The sequence below is a fragment of the Cotesia glomerata genome, linkage group LG3, assembly GCF_020080835.1.
Source record: "Cotesia glomerata isolate CgM1 linkage group LG3, MPM_Cglom_v2.3, whole genome shotgun sequence".
Classification (NCBI taxonomy): Eukaryota; Metazoa; Arthropoda; class Insecta; order Hymenoptera; family Braconidae; genus Cotesia; species Cotesia glomerata.
In genome coordinates this window covers 6,469,790-6,480,340 of record NC_058160.1, presented here as the reverse complement: position 1 = coordinate 6,480,340, position 10,551 = coordinate 6,469,790, and the positions used below count along the sequence as shown (strand labels likewise).

The window sequence follows — 10,551 nt, the reverse complement described above, 5'->3', positions numbered from 1 at the left end:
CAAACTTATGTACCCGAGTGTCTACTTGAAAAATTTTTGCATTATAATGCTCGTTAAATAAAACTTAGAAACTTTGTATCAAAGTACTTCTATGTTTACACTATTAAATAGATAACTCAATCAAAAAACAATAAATATCGAATATTCACGTAATTCATTGAATTGTTCTCATTAAAAATTCTTAATAAAAAATAAAAAATGTCACCAGAAATAAAAAATAAAGGTACATAATGAAAATAAGAAATCGTTAATAATATTTTTATACTATGTAATGAATATGAAAAAAGACAAGATTAAAAAAAAATGTAACAAATACTTTTGGTTTTACACACTTGCACTTGTATTATTATTAATATTATTTAAATAAAATTTAAGATTTTATTCAAAATACAATTTTTTGAAAATTTCACTTTTGCGTCAAAACACTTAAGTTTGTTTTATTTTTTTTCTCTATGTCCTGAAAAAATATGAATACTCGCAACTCTAACCAGTTATTATTTTATCCAGAAAATTTAATTTTATTTCACTTTGTTATATAATTAGTTGAATATTTACAATTATTTAAAAATTATCTAGCAAAATTTTTCTTTTAAAATTACTTTCCACAATAGTTCATTTTTATCTCTACAAAAAATATTAATTACAGACATTCATCCGCACTCAGGATATTGATATTTTATTATTATTATTATTATTATTATTATTATTTTTACGAGATAAGAGTACTATATGTTAATTCGGCGGTGATGGCCACTTTTTAAATATTAATTTGGATAACTTAGCGTTTGAGCTTAATCATCACTACAATTACACAATTACTTTTAAATAAATCGTCGGCGGTAAACAAATATTCTTACTTCAATAGTTTATTTATGTTCGTGTATCATACAGTTAACGATTTTATTTAATTATACGAAAACTATAATTAATCATTAAATTAAAATAATTGGCATTAAAAAGAAATTATTTACTATCGTTTTTTTTATACTTTTATTAAGGAATTAAGAGAAAGGGTCGTCGTTTATTTATCAGAACTTCTATTAATTGAATAAAATTAATTTTTCACTAATATCAAAGATGTTATTAATCACTATTATGTTACTTAATTCTTTTTTTTTTCTTTTATTTTTAAGAACACATTGTATTAAGAAATAAAATAAAATTCAGTCTAATTTAATTAATCTAAACATTTTCTTACGGTAATTAAAGACGAATTTTATTCGGTTCAATTTTCAATTTTTATTCAGCCTTTAAAATGAATTCGCGGTCCTGAAGTTAAAAGGATGTATAACTTTTTTTTTTTCAATTTATTATTTAATTAGTAAGTTTAAAACGTAACAAATGTATCACATTAAAATAAAAAAAAAATGTCTATTACATTTTTCGATTGTAATTTTTTAAACATATACAAGAAAAACAAAATTTTGTCGATTATTCTTATTAAATCAAAATTTTTTCAATAATTTCCATTTGAAAATAAATTTTGAAAATGTAAAAAAAAATAATTATTTTACAACACAACTTTTTAATACGTTTTACTTAATATTTTTTTATATTTGTATTTAATATTTATTTCTACACGATTATTTAGTTTCAAATATCTTAAATAAAAAAAAATTGATAGACTTTTAACTTTAGGAACGTAAATTAATTAAAAATTCAAACTGTTTATTTTTAGACTTGAAAATTTATAATTTCATCTGATGATCACAACGTTTGATCGAACATTTATTTAACTTTTAATAATAATTTTGTTAATTATGGAGATCAAGCATGATCACACCACTGATAACCACCGTCATAAATGATCAAATGTTTTACTTAAACAATTTTTATTTTTAGGCTCACGAAATGTTTTTTCTTAAAATTGGTCCCATTTTAAAACTGCATTGCACAAATACTCATTTTATGCCGGCTAATTATTATCACTATTATAAAAATTTATTTTTGTCATTAATTTTATTTTTATTTTTGTTTATATTAATATTATCTATCACGTTTATCAGTTGGTGATCAAGCCACTTAACACAATTTTAAAAATCATCTAAAATGAACTCCGACAATTAACCATAAAGTCGAACCCTTTCTCAGTATAAGTATAAAAAAAAAAAGAAAAGGGCACGCATTTTTAAAAAATTTGGTTAACAATAAATCACGATTAAAATTTTAAGTAAAAAAAAACCCTCACGCAAAAAAATTTCTAAATTCGGCAGTGTCAATCTCTATAATAAAGTATTGCCATTGGTAGTTAGTTAAAAGAAACTTAAAATAATTTTCAAAAAAAAAGGTTTTTTTTATTATATGAATCATTAAAAATTTTGATATAAAATGATTTGATCGAATGCAGGCTCTAAAATGAATTAAAGGAATAAATAATTTTGATGGTGTATTTTTAAAATTGACATGACTAAATTGCCAATTAATAAAATAGCAGTAGATGTTATAATTAATTTTTATATTGTTTGAATGTATTACTTGATTTTTAATTTCATATAATCTATATTAATATACAGTTATTCTAATAAAACAAAATTGATTTTATATTACCGTCGAATATATAAAAATTTTAATTTTTAAGACGATGAGATCATTAAAAAAGTGTTGAAACTTCAACATTATAAATCATTTATAATAAATTTTTTAAACTTTAAAATAAGTAAAATTATAAAAGTTGCTGTGATATTATTTTTGTAATTTATTTTAATAGTAAAAAATTATTATAACTTTAATTTTATTTAACCAAAAAAAAATGTATAACAATTAACAACAATAGTAAAAATGATCTCACCATCTTTTCTTAAAAAAAATAGACAGAAAATAATGATATAATAAGCAATTAGTGCAACGAAAAATCGTATTATAAAATGAAATTAACTAGGCAGCATAGATTTGGCAGTGTCGTTAATTAGACAAAGTTATTAAAATAATAATTTATAATTGATAATCAATAATAAGTATTACCCTAAAATTTAATACATTTCGGCGTCAGGGTTTAGTATTGTGCGTCGCAGCCCTTTTGTTTTAAAAATTTAACTCTAATTATTTTTTTAACGTATGGAAGAAAAATAATAAAAATAAAAAAAAAGTAAAAAAAACCAAGACTCTACAAGAGTCGAAAGATACGTGTCTACGCACGTCGGTTACATGCGTAAGAAACATTATTTAGCTGCTCACATGCCTTTGTACGATAATTTACCTAATTATTTACAAAAAAAAACTAATAAGATTATTTAAAAAAAAAAGATCTAATCTAAAATTAAATAAAGAAATTACCACGAGGCTGCTGCATTTTAACCGCGAGCTTAAAAACTACTAATCGAGCATTTATCGTAGATTAATAAAGTATTTTGTCGGGCCCGATAAACGCGGACACATTTTAATCATAAAACGTTTATTATTTACTTTAAATTAAAGTAGCATAAGAAATTATAATCCTTATAATAAACATTATTATAATTAATTAATCACTCTATACTTATAAATTACACGTATTGGCAGTGTACCTTAGCTGGTGTGTACATGTCTGTGTTGATCCTTCTTCATCATATATATATCGTCTAATTACAATACAACGTCGACATAAACGCTTTTTTCTTTTTATTCATTATTACTTTAATTAAATAAACCATAATCCTCACTCTCATGCATACATTTCTTCATTTTTTTTGTATTTTTTTTAAATTTTTTATACTTAATCCTTACTCTTATACTTATTCTTATTACTCACTCTATATCTTTTCGTAAATTCCTAATCTTAGCTCCGACTCACAATTTACAAGTAATTCTTACAAGTAACCGAACTACATATGTGTACATTGTCGTAATAACTATCCTCACTGTCCAAGAACGTACGCAACCTCACTAAATTTACAATAAAATAATATTGTTTATTAAATTCATCGATTAATTTTAATTAATTGCTACTACTAATATATATTCATATATAATAAGAAGGCTACGTTCTTGGAATAAATGATAATTTACCAATTTGTAAACTCAATCAATCATTTTCTTCTTTTTTACAATTTTTATTTTATTAAACATTCGTATTAAACTCATGACTTGTCCTTTTTTAACCCCAGCTTGAGGCGTGGAAAAATTTAAACACAGCCTTCGTATATTTCTAACCCCTTTTAAGAGGTATCAGCTCATTTTATATTTTTTTTTAGTATTCGTACAGCATAACGGGCAGTTTATTTAAAAAAAACTCAATCATTAAAAATTTAAAAAAAGAAAAAAAACAATATACCTTTTAAAAATTCAATCGTTATTGAGCAAATTATGTAATCGGTAACTATGTTTATCACAAGTTTCAAATTAGGCAGTGAAAATTGAACTAAAATTTCATATTAATTTACTTATTTATAACTATAATAATTAAAAAAAAAAAAAAATTAAACAATTTAAATGTCAATAAAAATCACATCTGCTGTGCTATGCTGTACAAGATTTTTAATAAACATTAAATAAATATCAGAGAACACTAATGGAGTAAAAATCAATAATTGATAAATAACTTGAACTTTGAATTTAACTAAAAAAAAAAATCTCGTATTTAACAGCCTCAAACTAAGTTCACTTTTACCAATTATTTATCTTTAAATAAACTGATAATGACCAATCAGAAAATAAATTTCACATTCATTACTTTTTAAGTCAAATTTTCCATGACTTGTGTATAAGTGTACGTGTGTGTCTGTGTGATTAATTCTCTTAATTAAATTCAAAAGCCATTTAGGACGTAGATTTTAGGAAGTACAAACTTCGTCAATTTTAAAATAAATCGATTCAGTGTATAAGAAAAAATTAGCACATAAGTCTAGAAGTGTCTGAGATAATAATTATTTTTTTGTTAATTAACAATTGGTACATAAGGCCACCAGAGTGATTATTTTTGTGTACTATAATTATATGCTAATGATTAACATTTAATTATCGGTATAATTCGAAACAAACTGTCCACGTTTTTTTAGCCATTCATCCTTTCTTTACTTTTATTATTAACTGTTATTATTAAATACTGTCAATTTTCTATTAAATAGACAGTTTATTTTTATTTTCATTTTATCTTAACTTAACTTAATAGTCAGTTAAGTTTAATTAAGTTTTAACGAACGCCACGATCCACAACAGTGAGGCACTTATTCGGACCAAATACAAATTGACACTTCTAGACTTACCTGAGGCTATGGATTGAATCACAGACTAAACTGAGAATTCAAATCAATGTCTAAGGTTCTTTAAATTACATATTTAATTTTAATTTATAAATATTTTATAACCTAATAGAACATTGATTAATTCTCACTCAACCTCACATAGATATTTACAGCCCAAATTTATATAATATTTATATAATTAGGACCTTAGAGTGCTAATGTAATTGCAATTTGACATTTAGAATATGAGATTTATCCGTCGTAATTAATTTCTTCTTCTTAATCCTCTTGGTCTTGATCTTGGTCTTGGTCTTGATTTTGGTCATGATCTTGATTTCGATCTTGATTTTCTTTCAGATGATTATTTATTTTCTTAAGATGCTTGGTTCCATTTACTCCACTGTGTGTTCCACTGATGTTCCTCAGAAATTTGTTCTAAATTATTTTATTTGTCTTCTGTTGTGTATATAAATAGCGCATATAATAAGATTCAAAAAATTAATCTGCATTTATTTAATTGCAATTGAGTAAATGCAAATTAATCTGGCAGTTATGAGTCATCATCGTAAATAAAAAAGAATTTTTTCGTCATTCAGTCATTAATTATTTCTTTAGCTTTTCTATACGTGATGTGTCTTAGCTCTAGCTTAAGGCGTGAGACGTTATTTATCTTCCTTATTTATATTTCTTATTTATATATATAAATCTGTATCTATATATATAATATTTATTCATTTATAAGTTTATTTGATATTATCACGAATTTTTAACCGGTTTTCGGCGTTGTTTTACTCGTGTTGCTGGTGGTGTTCCTCCTTGTACCGCAGGATATAAAACCAAACTTACCTCGTCTATCGAGGTAGTTGTTGCTTTACGTATATCTATGTGTTTTGTGTTTATTACTTCTGACTCAAGGACCCACTCGTCTGGCGCACTAAAAAAATAATTTACAAATTATTATTTATAATTAATAATTACAGCCATTTATTTACCCGTAAAAAAAAGAATTATCTTTATAACAAAGCGTCATGATTAAATTATCATAAAAATCAACTTCTACTTAATTTAAATGAAAAATATTCAACAATTATAATTAATAGTTCACAAAAGTATGAAAAATAAAAATAAAAATACTTTTTTAATTAGTAATTATCTATATTATTAAGAGAATAAGCAAAATTTTGTGGCCAGTGTATTTATATGATAAAATGAATTTTTATGGTTAACTTTGGTATCGTTGGAAAAGTCTTGACCTGGAGTTGTGTCTTTTCATAGTTTCATATCATTCTCACTAACAGTCAATTTATGATGATAAGTATTTGGGCTGCATTTGAAAATGCTCTATCTCTAAATACATAATTAAGGAATTACCTTGTATATCGTGAACTATTGACATTTTTAAAGATATAAGCTCATCCCGATGTTATACTCATCAAGATCTTTCATTTGAGTACCTACATGCATTTTGATATATTTTTCATATATACATATTAAATTTAATTCTATTGAAATGTCAATACTCTATTTACATATTTTTATTTTTATTTTCTTTTTTCACCCATAACCAAAAATAATTGATGTAAATCTAATGTATAAAGCCGATTGGCGTATGAATGAATAAATAAATAAATAAATATATATAATATATATGAAAAATTGATGTGGATACTCAAATGAAAGGTCTCGATGAGTGTAACGTCAGGATGAGCTTATATCTTTAAAAACGTCAATAATTAAGAAAGTACAGGGCATTTTAACAAATATCTCGTGAACTATTGGCATTTTTAAAGATATAAGCTCATCCCGATGTTACACTCATCAAAACCTTTTATTCAAGTACCCACATCGATTTTTCATATATTTATATGTATTATATATGTAGAGCCCTTGGCGCGTAACCGAGAGATCTGGGTTCGATTCCCAGTCTGGGCTGTCTGATTATTTTTTCAATTACGAAAAAATTCCCACTGAGTAGGTCCCCCCTTTGCCCTATCCGTTCTTTCCCAACTCCCTTAAAATTTGCTTTGATATGGCTAAATAAATAAATTTATATATGAAAAATATATCAAAATGCATGAGGGTACTCAAATGAAAGATCTTGATGAGTATAACATCGGGATGAGCTTATATCTTTAAAAACATCTATAGTTAAAAAAGTACAGTGCAATTTAACAAAAATCATTATTTAATAAAGCAAAATTTTATTTACTTATAGTTCACAAGTCACGGCAGTCACATAGTGACTGCAAGGTTGCTAGTTGATTATTATGAAAATAAATTTTGCCTTGATAGATCAAATTTTTTTTTTATACGGATAAAATTATTTACAATTTCAAAGTTATTAAAAAAATGATAAACTCACATGTCCTGAGGATACCAACGTAACAGCACTCTTGTTTTTCCGTCCGTTTCAACTCTCTTAGCTAAGACCTTTAATATTTAATTTAATAAATTAATAGTTATATTAGTTACAAGGCTTAGATAATAATAACAATAATAGTAACAGTAATTAATATAATTTTAACGTACTTGACTAGTTAGGGTCATTGAGTTTCCAGGTGTGCTTGCCAGTTGACCTTGAGTTCTTGACTTGGCTAATTCTAATAATCTATGTTGAAGGCCCTCCATCACTCCGTTGTCGAAGTAATCAAATAACCTCGCTGTAATAAATAAATATATTTATTGAATATTCATTGTTATTGATAGGTAGTATGATCAGAGGCTATTCCAAAACATTGCAAGTATTTTTTATGGAATTAACAAAAGTCTAAAAATTTGAGATATTTTTAGTATTTTTGGAAGAATATGAATTTTAAATTGTCACGCTTGATTGAAAATTTTAATAAAATAAAAACTAAAATTTTATATGGAGTGGGAAGCTTAAAAAGTTTGTTCTATAGTTATACGATGGAAACTTCCGTATATTATCCTCTGTCAAAAACGGTAAACGAGCATGCGTCTGAAGTATAATTATTTTATGTCTCAATGGGTGCTATTAAAGTGAGGTAAAAAATTTCGTTGAGTTTCCATTGATATTTCAGTAATATTTAGAGTTTTAAATTTTATTATTTCGTCACTTTTCATAATATATTATATCCTCCTTATTTTTTAAAGGGTAATTTTTTAACTTTTTAATGTAGCAATACTCCAATTATAAATTATTTGAATGTTCCAAACCAACATATAATATCTCTATTAGATATTAAATTGTTTTTTAAAGTGATAAAAAATTTTTAATTGATTGTTTTTTTGTACAAATGGAAGATTCTCTAAAATAGAGTTAGCCAATTTGCTAATTAGAACGTCGATATAGCATTATATTTTTTAATTATTAAAATAGTTGATAAATCTAAATAATATTTCAATATTCAGTTGATTTATTATTTAAAATTAAAAACTTCAACTCCTTGAAACAAATGTTTTTGACACTTGAACATTTAAAAACTTTATACTCAAAATGACTGATAATTTACCTGACCACGGCTGCCTCCTGTATCTCAACTTCTTTCCATTCCTCCGAACTAATTTACCACCGTTTTCACAACTTCGTCTGCTGCTACTGCTACTCGTTTCAGGCTGATTGAAATGATTATTTACGTGTCTTTCTAAAGCGATCTGTAATAAAAAACAAAAAATTAAATGAGATATGGTGACAACGGCATTTTCCAGGAGAGCCTTGTCCCAGCTAATTTACTAATAGCTTTTTATTCAATATTTAATATAATAATATAATTTATAGAAAAATAAATTTCAATGAATTTTGTAAAATATATTATCGATTATTTGTGAGGCAAAAAATCCATTTTTGTAAAGTAAAAAACAATGGATTTGGCTGTCGTAGAAAATGCCTAGCATAAAAAAATGTCTAAGGCGACTAGATAATTTCGACACAGTAAAGTATTACGAATCAACTCTAAGTTTGCAACATTTATCAATTTCTTATTTGATATTTGGATAAACAGTATTTGAAGAATACATTCCACAAACGTAAACAAAGACAAACTGAACGTTGATCGCCTCAATAAAATTTAAAATCAAGTCGATCATTTCAAAGGTTTGACACTGATTTCAATCAGTGAATTTTACTCAGTAATTATTGAGTAACTATTTTTATAAAACATAAAAAAAAAAAAAAATAAACGTCTCGTAGAGTGAACGAAATGTAGGTTGCGATCGATAGAAAAAAAAATTCAGCTTCGTATATCTAACGAAGTGAAACTTACGAAAAACCATCACTTGCAATTAGCTTCTTAACAACAGAAGAAGAAAACAATTTTATTATTCAAATGAAAATCAAAATTACGTACACTGGAGTGTAATTTAAATTTGAAAATATTTTTCAAGCGAATGAGAGCACAATTTCCAGAACTGTGCAGTAATTCAACTTTATTTTGTTTTGTTTAGTTATTGTTTAGAATTAGAAGTAAAAGTCAAATAGTTATTAAAATGCGAGAGCCTCAGAAGAAAAAGAAACAATTCAATTATTGTATTAGCCGAAGAAAATGATAAGAATTAAGACAAAAATCGAAAATATATTTGAAGAAATTCTATTGATGACATCGGATTTATTCGAACGGTTGACGCAAGATGATATTTTTTTTTTGCCTCAGACTTCAGTTATTGGATTTCTGTCAGTAAGGAACGGAACGGCTGTACATCAGTAGTCATTACTAGGTAATCTTTGGAGTAATAAACAGTTTAATCAACATATCAATGAATTTTAATTTTACGGGAGAATAGTCATATGCCGCGACACAGTAACTACGGCTAGTTTTTTATTTATATCTTTGTATTTGTAATGTTACCCTCGAGATTCATTTCTATCAGTGTAGTTATATGGTTGTGGTTTAGTTATTTATATTCATTTTTAATTTTTATTGATTTTTAAAAACGATAAATTATTCATAATGAGATTATTATCTGTCATTAGTTATTTCACCGATAAAACATTTATTGTTAATTTAAAAACCTATTTTATGATCTGCTTATATGTAATTAATAAACAGGTAATTGTTTTTTAAATTTATGAGTAAATGAATATAAATTAACTTATTTAAAATATAATTATTAGCATTTTTTTTTTTTTTTCAACAAGATTGCCATATAAATTTATTAACAAGAAATTCCGTCTTCTGGTTCTTTCGGTAGCAAAAAATTTTAACATATTTTCTTATGTTAATTACTAATAACAATAACTGATTGTGATTGGTTAATAAACTTGTAGAAATCAAGGGAGTAAGAGTAAGGTAAATAATAATGAGAATTGATTATAAAATCATAATTCATGTTTACCAAAGTTTAAAAAAATATCTTGCAGAATTTTGGGAACTTGAAAAATTTTGTTTAATTGATAGTTTTAAGAAAACTGACTTGAAATTTACGATAAAAAAAT

The 10,551-nt window shown here is 25.0% G+C and overlaps 1 protein-coding gene across 2 annotated transcripts in view; it reads right to left on the bottom strand.

Moving 5' to 3' along the window:
- Positions 1-3,679: 3,679 nt before the first annotated feature.
- LOC123260873 (1-phosphatidylinositol 3-phosphate 5-kinase-like) overlaps positions 3,680-10,551 on the bottom strand; it is an 83,321-nt gene continuing 76,449 nt past the window's right edge. For both annotated transcript variants that reach the window (XM_044722222.1, XM_044722223.1), the window contains 4 exons: positions 8,633-8,774; positions 7,689-7,819; positions 7,522-7,589; positions 3,680-6,093 (listed from right to left, as the gene is read on the bottom strand). In XM_044722222.1, the coding sequence (XP_044578157.1) occupies positions 5,916-6,093; positions 7,522-7,589; positions 7,689-7,819; positions 8,633-8,774 (519 nt within the window). In that variant the 3' untranslated portion in view covers positions 3,680-5,915. The remainder of the gene's footprint in view (positions 6,094-7,521; positions 7,590-7,688; positions 7,820-8,632; positions 8,775-10,551) is intronic.